We start from the raw sequence: 16,104 nt of genomic DNA, 5'->3' as shown, positions 1-16,104 counted from the left end.
GCTGAGCCACCTCCCCATCCTCGGAGAGTAGAAAGTGTCGTGTCCCGGGAGTCCTCCAAGGCATTTTACTAAGAACACAGTGGTGACTATCGTCCTGATTTGAGTAGACTTACACCTTGGCTCACGGAACCCCTCACTCATGCTCTCATTGAAATTTGACAAGAGAAATCAGTTCTCATGATCCATGGGTCAGACATTTAGGGAAACCAGCTTCTAAAAAAAAATATTAAAACAACCTGATTATGTAGTGTAGTAAGTGTATTTCCTGTATCAGTTGGCAGCATGGCTTAGACTTCAGGTTTGAGAACCGCTGTCTTTGTCAATAAACTAGTGAAGGGGGAGAACAGCCCGAGAAGTCACCACTGAGCCGTCCTCCTGGAGAAATGCGGCAAGACCTGAGCGCCATGGAAACTGAGACCTCTCACGGTGTACCACAAGTGTAGAATGGCCACTGGTCTTTATTACCATCTGACGAGGGCTGGAGAGATGGCTGAGTGGGTGAAAAGACTGATGGCCGAGGTCCAAGCCTCAGAACCCACATAAGTTGTCTAATTCTGCACGTAACCTGCGGCACTCACAGCCACCCAGTATCAAATACATACACACCAAATCGATTTTTCAAAGAGCAAATGAGAAGAAAAACCCCACAAAAATCTCCATATTCAACTTGACTATCTTTGGAATTCTTCATTAAGGTTTTCGCGAAATACAACGCTCAAACATAATTGTCTACATCCACCGCAAAACAGAATCAACTAAGTGGTTAGCACACAAACAATGATCTTTTTCATTTTTAAAAATATAAATAACAAAAATGTTCAGGGTTAACAGTCTTCTTAATGTGTGTGTGTGTGCGTGTGTGTGTGTGTGCGAATGTGTGTACTCGCATGTCTTTTTAAGGCTTTGTGTCAGGGTGCACTGCCCGCCAGCAAGGAAGGCCACCGTGGATACATTCCTGAGGGAGGGCGCCACACCTTCCTCTGTGCTGCCTTGGCCTGGGGAAACCTGCACATCAGACACCCTTCATCGGGTCTCTCTCAGTGTCACCGGCTCTCCTCCCACAGAGTGGAAAGGCTCCCGCTGCGTGTAAGCTCATAGAAGACCAACCGTGAAAGGCACAAAGACTCCTGGACAGTCTCTTCCGTTTCCTCAGGAAGCCCCCAATAACCCACAACTCAAACCGCGGTTGGTGGTGAAATATCTTTCAGATTCAACAGTGTTGAGAGTGGCATCTTTTGCTCAGGTCTTTCGGGAGAGGTTTTAAAGAGGAGAGGTCAACGTTGGGAAAACGCCACCGAATGCAGGGCCCCCCCCAGGAGTCACATGACTGGCGAGGGCTGGGGGCAGGGAGATGGCCCCTGCCTTGGGCCTGAAGTCCGAGGGCAGCGACTCCAGCAGACACCTGACCTGCTCCTGGCCCAGCTTTATTTTGTCATCCAGCTTCCGCTGCTCGATGAGGAGTGTGGACTTCATTTTCACGAAGTGCTGGTAGTCCTGGAGCTGCTCGGCGGACAGGTAATTGGCCAGGATGTCCAGCACCACGCGCTCCCTCCGGTCCAGGTTCTCCTTGAGCTCCCGGGCATCCTCATGCTGGCCAGCCAGAACCTTCCTCTTCTCATTCAGAGAACTCTGCGGGGTAAACCAACAGGCAAGTCAGCCATAAGACAGGGAAGCAGACTCCTGCCTCTCACAGGACCGCAAACCATTGCTCTACTCAACGGTGCTAAGGAAGGATGTACATATGTATGTAAATCATTACTTATTATCCTTATGTTGAACACGGTGGTGGGTAAATGGCTGTGGTAACAACCTGACCTTTTTAGGTCTACGCTTACTGAGTCAACCCTCAAGTTCTCTGAGTAAGTACTTCGTGTCCCCTTGGGGATGAGTTAGATTCTCAGCCACCTCTCCATCCACTGAATCAAAAACTCTGCAGGGCGCTGGAGAGCTGGACCTGGTTCAGAGCACAGACTGACTGTTCTTCCTGAGCTCTACTCCCGGCACCCTCAGAGCAGTAACGGTGGCCTCTAACTCCAGTACCAGGACAACCCATGCCCTCTTCTGGCCTCTTCAGGTAGTGTACACGGGGTACACATACATAAATACAGGCAAAATACCCACACATATAAAATAAAAATAAACAAGCCGAAAAAGTTTTTTTTTAAAACCTCTGCAAGTGGGGCCTAAAATCTGTGTTTTAACAGGACTTCCTGGTGATCACAAACAAACAAATCCAAAAACAACAACCCAGAAAACCCCAGACAATCGAGAAAACTAAGTGCAGCAGTCTTGTAACAACGGGAATATACTCCTCATCTTTAACAAAACCAATTCTGCCGTCCCTGGTTTCCTCTTGGCCTCTACTCAGGAGTGAACGCTGTTCAACAAGGATGCTGATGTTGTACTTTTAGGGTTTCCCACACCAGCCCGTGGCAAGCTGCCCACCTCTGCAGGGCCCATCGACTTTCCAGAAAAACTTCCTATGTTCCTGCATCCAACATGCCGACATGTTGTAAACGCCACAGTACGCACCTTTTAAAAACTTTAAATCGAATAGTTTTCAGACCTTTCAGGCCAAAACCAGTGAGAAAATGTAAAAGGGAATTCGATCCTGAAACGCAGTGGCTTAAACATCCCTCAGTACAAATTACCTTACAGTCCACGTGACTCTGCCTCAAACCCCCCAATCTGGACTGTCAGATCTTCTTGAGATGGGGTCTCCCTGTGGCTCAGATAGAACACTGTGGACGTTCCTCCCCTACCCGCTACCAGCCAGGGCTCACGGAGACACCGGATTTGGTACTGATTGGGTCACTTGTTCTCCTTCTACTGATATTTTTAGTTTCTTAGAGAGGCCAAGCACTAACTCAGTATGGTTTAGGATTCAGGACACTGCACGTGAAGCCCAGTGTCTGTCCCTCCAAGTGGTGGACCACGGAGTCACATCAGCATACTTGCCCATGGCCTGGGCCCACCGTACAGATTCCAGGGAGCGTGTTTCTTATCCCAATGGTTCTGTGGTCCCTCTCTCTCAAAATGTCTAACGTGTTTTTATCTGAGGAAGGGAGGCAGGAGAGAACCACCTGGTCCTGTGCATCTATCTGCTTTCCTCAGGGTTCCCTCAGCCCTAGGTGTCCACACTGAGTCCTGCCTAGAAGACGCTCTCTCAACTCCACAGCGACTGCGTCTGGTGGCCCCTGCATGGGCGGAGGGCTCAGACGGTAGCCTGCTAGGACGCATACCCTTTCTTCTTTACTGGCGTCTTCACCAAGGCCACTGAGGACATTCTCCACTCGGGCGAGGCGTCCAGACAGGGAGAGCAGCAGGTTGACCACCTTGTCCAAGTCGCCTATGAACATCTTGTACTTGTCGAACTCGTTGGGTTTGCAGAGCTCACTGATCACGGCCTCCACCTCCTCCCCCAGGGCATTGTTCAGTCTGATGTCCGTGAGCAGACTCCCCTTCGCTTCCTGCAGGGTCTCCAGCTTGTGGGTGAGGCTTCCAATGAGCTCAGCCTACAACGACAGGAGAGACAGATGCTGTAAGGTGGACGGACACCTCCTGGCCCCACCTTGCCTTCAAGGCTCAGCTAAATCTCCTCAGCTCTGGGAGGAAGATGACTCGAATCAGAACAACTGTCTTTCTTTTTGCCTCTCCCTGAATGTCTACAACCGCCATTCTTTGAGCTTATTTCAGCCCACACCTGATTACACACTGACCAGTCATATTCCCCACCGAGAGTACAGTTCTGCCTTCCCGACTAGTTTGTTAGCTTGTCATTCTTTCATTCTTACTGGGCACAGTACCATGAGCAAGAAGGGAGGGGCAGGGTGAACATTCTCTTCTACAATCGAGCGGCCTCGGACCCGGGTGAAGGGAATTGTCCACAGAAGAGAGCAGAGCTGTATTAGCTGGCCTTTGTGCAGCTACCGTGAGCTGCATGCTCTGTCTCATCCAGTCTTCCACAGACAGCAGGTGAGGGTGAGAGTTGGGGAGGCGCCCCCTAAGGCCCACACATCATCAGATGGGCTCTCCTCACACGATTGGCAACACTGTATCAGGAAGCCAGTCAGCTTTGCCTTTTAACTAAATCCAGACCTGATTACCACGACTATGTAAGCCCCTAATTACAAATTTCCAACCTTACAAAAGGAGACTACACAAACATATCCTGTGAATTCTGTTGTTATTATAACCTCTGGGGGGCGGGGGCGGGGTCTTGCTTTGCCGCCCAGGTTTGCTTGGAAGAGATTATGTAGACAACTCTGGCTGGGAATTTAGGACAATCCCAGCACTCAGAACTGCTGAGTGCTGGGATTACAGGCATGCAACACTATGTCCGGCCTTGGAAAACAGAGGACTGGAGATGGGGGAAGGAAACGAGTATGGAAACCACTGTTCTGCTCGCCCCCGTTGTGGTCAGGAATACACTCGGGAGGGAAGTGCTCTGTTCTGTACAACCTGCACCCCAGAAGCCAGAACCTCAGAGTTCTTTGGTGTCAGCAGGTTCACAGACCTGAAAAGTCTATGCTCTGGCTTCAACGGTGACATCCTGCTGTCCGTTCTACTTTCCCCATCCCCATGGCCGTGGGCAGCTAAACTGACACGTGCTGCCCTTCTAGGGGAAAAGCTGTGCAGTGTCTAAGCATTTCCCTCCTCAGTCGAAGACTCGGCCCAGGTAACACGAGTGGGAGGGAATTGTCACTTAAGGTCAATTGTGCTCTCTGTGGGAGAGAGCAGAGGACTCCACTGCCACGTTGCCTACTAGGGCAGAGCCTGGGTGGGTTTGCGCCTCTGAGGAGACGAGCTGGAGACAGCAAACACAGATGGCTGGCCCAGCGCTTCCCTGTCCATGAGTGCACGACAATGGTCAAAGGCCAGGAGACTTGGGCCATGGTCTTTTTTAACCCTGTAGGTATAGCTGACAGGCTGGGCCCTCTAAACATTAGCAGACAATACTACACTCAGCCAGGCATGTTGGGAAACTCCTGGAGTCCTGGCACTTGGAGGAAGAAGGAAAGGACGGCTGTGAGTTCAAGGCCTGGAACGGAGTTCCAGCAAGACCTTCGCTCAGAAAACCCAGGGCAGTCAGGATGGCCCAGCAGGCGGCGGTGCTCGTACAAACCTTACCAGTACCCCAGACCCGTGTCCTTCTGCTAGTCTGCTGGATGCAGCTTGCTGGCTCCCAGGCCCTAAGCAGTGCACAGTGCTGGCAGGATGGCTGGGAGGGGCGCAGCTTGGTGTACCTCCCACAGCACTCTGGGAGCAGGGTCCATGTCCAGTCGGCCGGGTCCTTCTGTGTAGGCCCGGCTCTGGTTTTCAAAGGCACGGACACGGGGTGGAGCCACACGCGCGCAGCACAGAAGCCTGGGCGCATTCGGTCCTTTACGGTAAAGTCAGCCAGCCCTGCCTCACCAAGTCTTTAACTATGGAGATCTGGGTTTGAGAATACAGTGAAGAGCATCTGAGCAACTGCAGCCGCCATCAAGTGGGGAGCCAGCTGTGCTGCCGACGTTTCTTTGCCAGGAAGACCTTTTTAAAAAAAAATCCAACTAACGGAATTCATTTAGGACAGAAGGGAAACAAAAATTATCATTTATACATGTACCTGCTCGTATGTACGTTCACCAGGTGTGTCTATAGATGCCTTGGAAGCCAGGGAGAGTCAAATCCCCTAGAGCTGTTGTTAGAGAGTTGTGAGCCCCTCAATGTGGTTGCAGGCAACTGAACCTGGGTCCTCTGAAGAGCACCAGATTCTCTTAACCACAGCCATCTCCTCTGCCCCACAAGAGAGAGATTTTAATAAAATACTAGTCTCTCACGGGAGCTGCTTAACTTGTAAGCCACTGACATTTACCCACTTAGCTTCTCATCTGACAAACTGCTAAGTCAGGCTGTGCGAGACGCTATTTATAAGGGCTCTTTTTCTAAACATAGTTCAGCACACCCTCCTCCTACCACACCATCTGCACACGAAACATCCTGCTGGGTCTTCTCCCTCGTCGCCAGCGAGGCGCAGACTCTTGAGTCAGAGACTGGCTCTGACTTGATCACTGTCAGGTGCCCACTTCACCTGTGCCACCAGCAAGAAGCCAGCACCACCTGCCGAAAGCTAGCACAAAGCTAGCACAAAGCTCGCACGCCTGGCTGGCCTCATGCTCTGTGGTAGGCAGAGGCAGGGCCTCGAAGCTCAACCACTGCTTCCACGGCCCAACAAGCAACACTGGCGTTGTCCCGGCTTCACTGATACGCACAGCGAGGCACGGAACGCGCCCCAGTCCATACAGTAAGCGGCACAGCCAGGCTTAAACCCAGGCTGTCTGGCTCCAGGGAGCTGACTGCAATTAGTACTTTAAAGTACCTCACAGGAACGCTGGAAGACAAACATATGGACACACCTTGTTTTCTGTGCTATCCCACGGTCAGGCCATAGTCTGAAGAAAGTCCAGCGCTTGTTGAAGTAGGTGCCTGGGAGGCAACACCCCGCTTCCCCACTGCTGCCCCTGCTCTGAGGCTTGTGCTGCTGCGTCCCCCAACTCCACTGCAAAAACACTTAGCCTCTGCTGGCTGCTGTCATCTGGCTGGGGCAGAGTTCAGGCTTCTGCCTAGACCTGGCAAACCATTTCTACCTGATGGGTTTGTTTTCTTTTGCTGTAAATGCAAGATCCAGGACACTGCATGCTATCGGGGCAGTTTCAGACAGCAACAAGGCCAGACCTCCCTCACACAGTGTAACCAGATCGAAGCGGAGGTGACTGGGCCTGATGGTGATATCTAGCGTCTCCAGCACGATCTCTGCTAAGAATCCTGCCCCACTTCTCCTCCTGGAGGCTTGCGACTAGAATGCCGCTGTATCTATTCGAGATGGTCCCTTGGTGCCAGTTAAGGTCAGGTAAGATAGGGAGAGTAATGAATCTCCAAGGTCAACCATCTCCCCAGACAATGTGCATGGCAGCCTGGAGCTGGGACTCATCCGGACCACCCTTCCTCATCCACCCCCCACCTCAATTCCACCACCAGCTCCTGCCAGATCTTAAATAAAACCACACCAAACCTCTTTCAGAAAGCTCTCAAACTGCTCCCAGGGTGTTGATCACACTTGTGCCTCATGGCCGCACCCACATCCAGTGACTGCATTTACCTCCCATCCCACCCAACTCCAGACACAGCTGCAGAGGGACTTTTCGGAAATGCCAATCTGCCTGCCTTCTGCCAAGCCCCAGCAGGTGACCTCTGGTGTGGGCCACGATGTCATAACCACCGCAGCTTCTCCTGCATGTTATAATTAAGTCCTGGGGGTCCGGGGGCATTCTGAGACCAGGAAGAGTGCACATCAACAACCCAAATGGGTGAGCGTCATGCTTTTCATTCCTTGACAACCTCGGGGCAAACTGAGAACCCTTGTCTGCAGAGCCGAGGAGGCTTGGGTGAGCAGGTGTGGGAGCCTGTGCTCGATCTCCTCTCTCAGCTCTGTCTCCAGTGTGGCTCTACTCAGGGAGGCCCACCGCGCAGTGGTGGTGCAGGCAGCCCTGGGGTCTAGAGTGCGAGGGAATCCCACTCCATTTTCCTTTTCTCCACTAAGGAACTGCACAGCTGCACAGGCTGCCATGAGTGAGGACCCGTCCGTCCAGCTACAGGACTAAGAATAGGAATCTTTGGGAGCCAAAGACTGTGTGAGAAACTTCTGGAAAGGAGGGAACTGAGCCACAAGATGCTTGAAACTTGGCACGAGCTCTTGGTGGGATCGGGGGCGGGGGTCCCCACTTTTAAGTGGCACATGTAGGAAGAGACAAAGAATACATCAAGGCTCTGAGAACTGGGGTACATTAGAAATGTTGCTCAAGTCCCAGACTAAAGCCAGAGGGACACAGCGAGGACAGAGTCACATAAAATCACAAAGGCTCCCAAACTGGAATGGGCGTTGGAATTACAGTCTGGGCCTACAGGAACCAGGCCTGCCTCAATCAACATTCTACAGAGGGAATACATTCTCCCAGCACCCAGGGGCTTATAGCACAGAATACAATATATAGCTACTTAGGTATAATGGACAGAAAAGGTATCGCACTGGAGAGAATTCTGACATTAGGGTTATCACGGTCTTTAAAATGTTTTCTTAAATAAGCATTCTTCATCATAAGAGCAAACACACTTGAAGATTCAAGCAAAAAGAAACTAAAGAAATGAAAATTGTAGAACTGATACTGATGATAATCTGAAACAACAAAACCACTGGTAGGATTGAGCTAGGAACGGAACCTGAGGTCAGACAGACACAAACTAACCAGTGTACATAAGAAACTCTAACAATGACTCGTTCAGCTATGCATAATGTAACAATGCGTAACTAAAGAGGCAGAGGTTGAAAATGCCCTCATCTATCCACAGTCTCCCTGCTCGCACAAACCACAAGCAACGTGATGACAGGCGCGTGGTGAGGGGAAGCAGGCAGCCACTGTGAGGAAGATCACATTTAAATGCCTGGAAACTGTTTCTCAGCAGTAACAGAAAGCGACACGTCTACATACATGGCACATACATGACAAAAGACAGCCAGCCGGGACTTCGCATCCGGCGAGGCATCCTTCGGGAATGAGAATGTTCTGGAGACAGGCGGAGGAAACCACATCACTGCAGATCTCTCCTCAGGATGAGAGGAAACACGGCCAGAGAGGAACCTGGACCTCCTGAAGAGAAAAGCTAGCAGAAATGGGAGGTGGGGAGCTGAGGAGCCAACGCTGCCTAGCAGGACCCACCCATCAGCCACAGCCGTTCCGAAAGCAACAGAGCAGGACAGTTTTAAATGCTACTGCTGTCCATTTCACTATAAACCATGCCAAAAAGGGGACTGGTGGAATTTAAACAAAACAAAACAAGCAGAACCCCACGCAAAGCCCTACAGCCCACACACGGACCAGAACTCGGTAGAGCTACTTCATTTCCTCAGAGGACGAGTTAATTCTGTAAATATAAAACGAGGAGCTGGAGAGACGGCTCAGTGGTTAAGAGCACTGACTGCTCTTGCAAGGGATCCAGGTTTAACCACCTGCAACTCCAGTTCCAGAGGATCTGATCCTCTGTTCTGACCTCAATGGACACCAGGGATGTATGTGGTACACACACACACACACACACACACACACACACACACACACACACACACACAAACCACCTATACACATAATAAATCTAAGCGAAGAGGAGGAAACGTAACGTGTACTTTGCCTCTTTACTGTAATGCAGAGAGGTCAATACGCAGACAGCAGGACAAAGGAAAACACTCAGTTAAAGATGGGGTAGCATATAGATAGCTCCTTCTCTGTGGTAGAGCAGAGCCCTCTGGTTCCCAAGCACACAAAATGGGCACAGTCAGCAGTACCGACAGGGAGATGCTAGGAGGGGTTCCACAAAGCAGGGCTCTGAATGAGAAGCCTCTGGTTGGAAGAAATGTTTCTGTAGTGGCTGTTGCCACATGCAGCCCAGAGCTCACAATCTTCTAACAGGATGCCTCTCGAGGCTTTCTCTGTTTCTGGGGTGGGTGTGTGTGTGTATGTGTGTGTGTGTGTGTGTGTGTGTGTGTGTGCGCACACGCGCCTGTGTTCTGTGGTCTCACCCAACACATTAAGAAGAGGGCCTGGGGAAAGTATGTACAGTAACCAGAACCCCATGTGCACGTCCTCCTGACATCAACACCACTGGAGCACATTCTACGCTCCACTGAAGCGAGCCACACATGTCCTTTTGCAGAGGGCATGGCTGGGATCTACGGAGGGCTATAGGCAAAGTGGAAGGACGTTCTGCCCTGCAGGCACAGCCTGGCCCAGATCTCCACAGTACGCAGGGAGGCTGTGGCAGCAGCGAGGTCATTGTAACATGCTTGAAATTAAAAGTTCTGTAGGAGTACCAGATGCTAAGGGTTACATTCCAACCCTGTACCTTAAAGCTCTTCTCTGAGGCGCCGCAAGAGCCGGGGGTGTGTAAGGTCAGCCTTACCTTTTCCTAGATGTGTCTTGACAGCCGCTGCTTTCCCCGTGCAAAATTATAAATCTCTAGTTTTGCTCTTGACATAAGCTACCACCAGCTGCCGAGAACAGCATCAGAGCCCCTGGGGTCCGGTCCCAGCTCTAATAACTCAACCCCTCCAAGCTTTCGTTCATCATTTGCAGAATGACAGTGACAGTGGCTTTCCTGCTCTGTCTGCTCACAGACCTCTGAGAGTGCTCAGAGCCATCAGTAGGGGCTGGTACTTGTGGTCATGACAAGGGCCTTCACTACCTGTGGGGGCGAGAGAGCAAGTGTCCCCCCCGCGCCCCGTACCTTTTTCTCATTGACGTCCTCCTGCTCCTCTTCCTCCCGCAGCTCCTCCGGCATGTCTTTGATTTTGTTCAGCAGTTCCGCCTTGGCAGCAGAGACATTGTAGTACGCAGGGCAGTTGACCAGCACACCCGCTGCCTCCTTGTGGTCGCTCCTGAAACACACAGCAGCTCTTCACATTGGCTCACTAGGAAATGTGCAGAGTTCTACTTAACTTTCCCCCAGAAATAATGACTGGCGAGCGATTTGCTGAGAGTGACTCTGCTGGGCACCTAAGACCAGGCAAACCCGGGATGCGAAGCTCCTGAGGGCCGTGCTGGAGATGGGATCAGGAATTTGAAACCAGCCAAGGCTACTCCATCTCAAGAGAAATTATTACACAGGGGTATGGGGGCGCTCAGGGCTGTCCGAGAAAACCAGGAGCTGCAAACCATGGTGTCTTGTGCTGTTTGTTTTACCACAGTGGAGCTGCTTTTCATAATCTGTTTTGTGTTTGTGAGGTGCTGGGGGTGGAACCGGGAATCCTCAGGCATGCTCCATGCAGGAAAGGGTTCAGACCCACCCGGTGGATGACTCACGGAAGTAAGTTCTCTTGGAGAGAGATTTTAGCTCTTCATTGATATATTATTTACTTCTGACCCTGTGATTTTACTAAAGAACCAGGCATACAACACCTTCACCGATCTCCTGTAAGCAGCGTATCTTCATGTAACCCAGGAAGCTGGAGAAAGCCTTCAGGTGCACGTTACAGCTTCCATCAGCTTCTACCCAGCGCTGTCCCAACTAGGAGTCTGATGAAACCTCACGATGCCGTTCGCCACAATGGGACTACATTTACTTTCACCAGAAGGTGGCGCATGTCATCTTTTTGAAACCATTTCACCACCAAATTCTCGAGGGAATATAAATTCTCAAAGGCATGTTTTCTAAGGACACTCTGTGAAACTTCTTTGGGTCCCTGCAGTCCCCAGCGGACTGCCCTGTATTGTGCAGGTGTCCAGTGTTTGCTACAGTGTGACTCTGGATAAGCCACCACGCCTACGATCCATAGCCTTGACCCCCTAATCTGAAACTGAAGAGACAGGCAAGGAGAGGGCGAGGCTATGAACCAGATGCGCTCTGAGAACATAGCCCACAAGTCACAAACAAACAAACAAAACCAAAACAAAACAAAAAAAAAAAACAAAAACAAACTATGCACACAGCTCTTTTCTCCCTCTGGCCCAAATAAAACAGTGTTCTCGCTGCTGATCCAGTTATGATCAGCTGCAGGTTTCTAAACGGCAAACCCTACTTGGGTGAGTGTTCTGTTTCTATTTCGTCTGGAAGCCGCTCACTGCCGAGTGTCAGTCTGTCAATATTATCACTGCAAACTAAAGAGGAAATAAAACCCACTCTACATCTTCCTGCTCAGAGTCCCTTAACCAAGTATGTAAGAAAATCTCAGAATAATTCAAGAACTCCACGAAACAGGAAACACAAATGCTCACAGTTCTCCCGCTGTGCTGTGGCTGGGCCCTGGGTCGGAGTTCCAAGACCAGCAGAGGGCTCGAGAGCCTCCAGAGCAGGGGCTAAGTGACCCCATATCCAGCGGAGCGTTTCCCACTGAGATTTGCTCAGGACTTGAGCAAGCGCTCACCTCACTGCGTCCAAGTGCATGTCCTACATAGTAAAGGCATCTATTTCTCCAGGCCCCTCCCCATCTCATAAAGACGGGTCCACTTTGTTCTTGTAGACGCTCCCTTCTCAGCACTAAGCTTTGGGGAGGTCCCTGAAAGTGGCCTACGACAGGACTGACGATCGTGTGCTTACTGAGCTAGGGACCCTCCACTCTCACAGCGGTCCTCTCCAAGGTGCCCTGTGAAGATGAACTGCAGTGATGTTCCTGTGAGGACGTAAGGGCGTATCACGTCCACACGTATCACCGCCCCACAGAAAAGCCGAGTCTACAGGGGTGGACTACAGGGCACTTACGTCTCGGCTTCCCACCCAGCACGCCTGATGCTGTCTACGGCTCTCCTCTCAGCGCTGTCCTTCAGCACACCAGCATCTCTGGGGAACAGACCCTCCATCAGATCCATCGTGGTCTTCATTCTGGAGTCCGGGTCCAAAATGTCCGCCAGAGACTTGTCTTGGTGGACAATTTCCTTGGCGAGAGCCTCCGTTCGCATATCTTCTGAAGTCTTCTGGGGCTCAGCATGGGTTTTCTTCCCTAGATCATGAGTTCTGTCAGCAGGTTCGTAAGTGAGGTTTCGGGCCTGGCTGGGACAGGGCTGCTTGCCAGGAAAACTGTGGAGCGGAGGCTGGGCGCTCACTCGGGCAGCAGTGCTGGACTCGGCTGCTGAGCCTTCAGCCGAAGTTTGGGGTGGGGTGGCAGCCATTATCTGACTTCCTTCTGCATGGCCTGCCCCGGGCACCTGTCCTTCCCTCGTGGCTGTCACCCTGGGAAGTCCGCAGGACCTGCTAGGGGAAGAAAAGAGAGAGCGGTGAGGAGAGTCGATGAAGCTGAGGATGAGGGCACAGGAGATGCCACAGCTTCCCAAAGCAGGAGCTGGCGTGAGGAGGCACATCTGTGGCGCTCTCCCACAGCCACGGGGTTCCAAGGGGCCTTCTCTTGAGCCAGGGCTCGTCCCTAGTTACAGTCACTAGGAATTCAGTTTTGAAGAATGTTGCTTTTGGGACCCCAGAGCAACCTTTCTGGAAGGTACAGACAGGCAGAGGGTAGTGGTGGTGAGTGACCTCCATGGCATCCAGGAGATGATGCCCCACAGAGATTGTTTTGTATTTGAGACAGGGTATCTTTCTCTACATAGCCCTGGCTGTCATGGAACTCACAGAGATCCTCCTGCCTCTGCCTCATGAGTACCCGGATTAAAGACATGTACCACCATGCCTGATCCTATGAGGTTTTCTTGTTTGTTTGAACATTATTTTTATATATATATTTGGGGCAGCACTGGGCCGTATGCGTGTGGGTCCCCTCTTCTACCATAGGGGGTCTGGGGATCAAACTCTTGTCATCGGGGTGGTGGCAAGCTGCCTTACTAACTGAGCTATTTTGCTGGATCCCGAAAGAGAATTCTGTTATGAGCACCCACTAGTCTCAGAAACGGGGTTGGGAAATGCCTGTTCTGCATCAGCCTGGCTTAACGTCACAGGCTGTTAGCTCCATCCTGTACCTCTGTGGCATGGCGTGTCTGCAGAGGGTGACCATCGCAACTCAGCCTCTGTGTGTGTGTGTGTGTGTGTGTGTGTGTGTGTGTGTGTGTGTGTGTGTGTTGACTTCAGTGTTTTCTCCAATGTCTGTTCTATCAGCAATAGAAGCATTTCTGAAATTAATTTATTTAAACGTAGGAGTGCTCTGTCTGCATGTACGTCTACATGCCAGAAGAGGGCATCAGATCCATTTTATAAACGGTCATGAAGCCACCATGTGGCTGCTGGGAATTAACTCAGGATCTCTGGAAGAGCAGCCAGTGCTCTTAACCCCTGAGCCATCTCTCCAACTCCCCCTCCGCCCATCATATTCTATTTCTTATTTCTTTAATTGATCCAAAACTCAGTCAGACCAGAGGAACTGGGTCATGGCTCTTGAAACGATCACTTCTCTGCACACAATGAACGCTAGCCCCGCAAGGCAAGCGAAGGAGCAGCCTCGTGAGCTCGTATAAAGAATCTCTGTCCTGGGCCTCTCCTGTGAGCAGCAGAAGGATGCCCTGGGACCCTGGCTGCAAACACCTGAGAGTGAAGGACGGCCACTTCCGCTCAGCAGAGGCTTGCCCTGGCTGCGCCTGCTCACTCACCCGCTGCCGGGCTCCTCGGATGCTTCCCCATCCAGCGGTGCCTCGCACATGGCTTGGGGAGGAGGTAAAGGAAAGTCATCTGAGCCACACGTTAGAGGCTCCTGGCTCAGTGGAGAAGGTGGTGGTGGGGGCGGGGGGAGAGCTTCAAATGTGGGGCTTGAAGGAACCTTGGGGTGCAAGTCCTTCACGAACACCTCATCGTCATAGTCCCCCCGGGGTGGCGGGGAAGCTTGTAGGGCTGACTCGGAGATTCGGAGAGAGATCCTCCCTGGAGTGTCTGGGTCAGAAGTGCTGCACGAACTCGGAAGACTCAGCTGGTTTTTATAGTGCTTCAGGTTTGCAAACTCAGGCACCGCCGAGGCGTCCTCAGCAAGGCCGTCCTCTCGGACTGCGTGGGCCCACTTCCAAGGTCGAGGGGGTCGCTGAGGCAGGGACGCCCTCTTCCACATTCCCTCCTCTAGCCCATGCGCTGGGGCGTTGAACTCATGGCTTCTTGGGCTGGGAGGCTGCGTCATTGCAGAGGCAGGGGAGGGGAGAGGCTGATGTCCCGTCTGCTGATCCATGGCAAGCGGTGAGCGGTAACCGGAGGGGACAGGTGATGGCAGAAGGGAGCTGAGGGAGGCCACAGAGGAGGCTCTGGCCTCTGGGAAGCGGCGGTGCATTCCTGCCGAAAGTGGCCTAGGGCAAGGTGCTCTAAGTTGCTTCGGATGATCTGGGGCTCCGGAAGATTCGGTAGAGGAGCCCACAGTGGCTTTGTAGCCTGAGCCATTCCAGCAAGTGGCAGGATGGTGCAGGGGCAATGCCTGCTCCTTTTGGCCTCTGTCCGAGCAGCTGAAAGACCTGGAAGGGGGCACAGATGTGAGGGTCAGAGCTCTGCAGAAAGGACAAACAGGAAGCAGCAGAAACAGAGGAGGACCTCACCCCAGAGCTAAGTACTCTTCCTGAAGCGAGTTAAACTCAGTGGCAGGCAGGCAGAGCCCCTGCAGGGAGGGTCACAATCCTTCTACTAACTCCCTCACAGCCTGTCTCCTGCTATGGCACACATGTAAAATGGCTTCTGAGGACAGGCTGTAGGACATGAAGAAAAACAAGTCCTTTCTTTAGCTCCTTTCTGGACTACTTTGGGGGAACAGCTCCAGGCTTTGGGGAGAAAGACTGATGCCTCTGAGTCTCCCTGGGGTCTGTCTGGGAGCGTTTGTGTGGCTGCTGAGTCTGAAGGTTGGGTATTAACATTTCCTGTTCTCTTAAGTTCTTAGTGCTTCCATTTCCTAAGACAAAAGGGAACACGTGAACGAAAAGGAGGGAGTTGTCTCCTGAGGAGCTGACTCAGTTACCTCTGCAGGAGACTGACGATAATCACACGATAGTGCCTTTAGCGAGTGTCTACAGTCACTAAGGAAACCCAACAACCAACTCTGATAGATGCCCTTGTTACTGAAGCAGGGGTGGAGGGTGGCGGGGGAGGTGAGAGGAGAAAGTGTCCACAGCACTGCTAGCCTGTGCTTGTGATGCAACAGTTAACGTGAGGATTAGAAAGACAATCTCTAGCAAATCCAGCCATCTGTGAATTAGAATCCGCAGTTCTGCAGCTGGGCCATGGACGGGAACCTGGAGAGCAAGGGAGCCTTTTATTTCACCGATCTCAGGCCTGGGATGGAGCTGTGACCCTTTCCTACATCCCACAAGACCATTAAGTGCCAGGCAAGGATGACACAGCCTAGGAGGGGGACCGCACGCAGCCTCCTGCATGCTCTTATTTCTGTTGGCTACAGATGGTGGAGTGAAGGGCGGGCCTCTCTCAGAGCTTCTCCATCTCGGATGCAGCCTCCCAACCCCCATCACAGACTCTCTCACTGAGTCAGTTTCTCTACCAGGGACACCTATGGGCCATTCTGCACTTCGTGGTGGATTCAGGGGCGAACCCTCTCAGGATGCTTTTTACTTCTAGTCACGCCTTTTGGCATCCCCGGCACCTGGCAGAGAGTAC

The 16,104-nt window shown here is 51.9% G+C and overlaps 1 protein-coding gene across 1 annotated transcript in view; it reads right to left on the bottom strand.

The window, feature by feature from the left end:
- Positions 1 to 432: 432 nt before the first annotated feature.
- Shroom3 (shroom family member 3) overlaps positions 433 to 16,104 on the bottom strand; it is a 66,580-nt gene continuing 50,908 nt past the window's right edge. The window contains 5 exon segments of the mRNA XM_032917159.1: positions 433 to 1,629; positions 3,243 to 3,515; positions 10,318 to 10,468; positions 12,289 to 12,774; positions 14,118 to 14,957. Of these exon segments, the coding sequence (XP_032773050.1) occupies positions 1,261 to 1,629; positions 3,243 to 3,515; positions 10,318 to 10,468; positions 12,289 to 12,774; positions 14,118 to 14,957 (2,119 nt within the window). The 3' untranslated portion in view covers positions 433 to 1,260.

The sequence above is a fragment of the Rattus rattus genome, chromosome 11 (genome assembly GCF_011064425.1).
Source record: "Rattus rattus isolate New Zealand chromosome 11, Rrattus_CSIRO_v1, whole genome shotgun sequence".
Lineage (NCBI taxonomy): Eukaryota > Metazoa > Chordata > Mammalia > Rodentia > Muridae > Rattus > Rattus rattus.
Note: the sequence above shows the minus strand (reverse complement) of the source record. Positions and strands in the feature narration are given on the sequence as shown.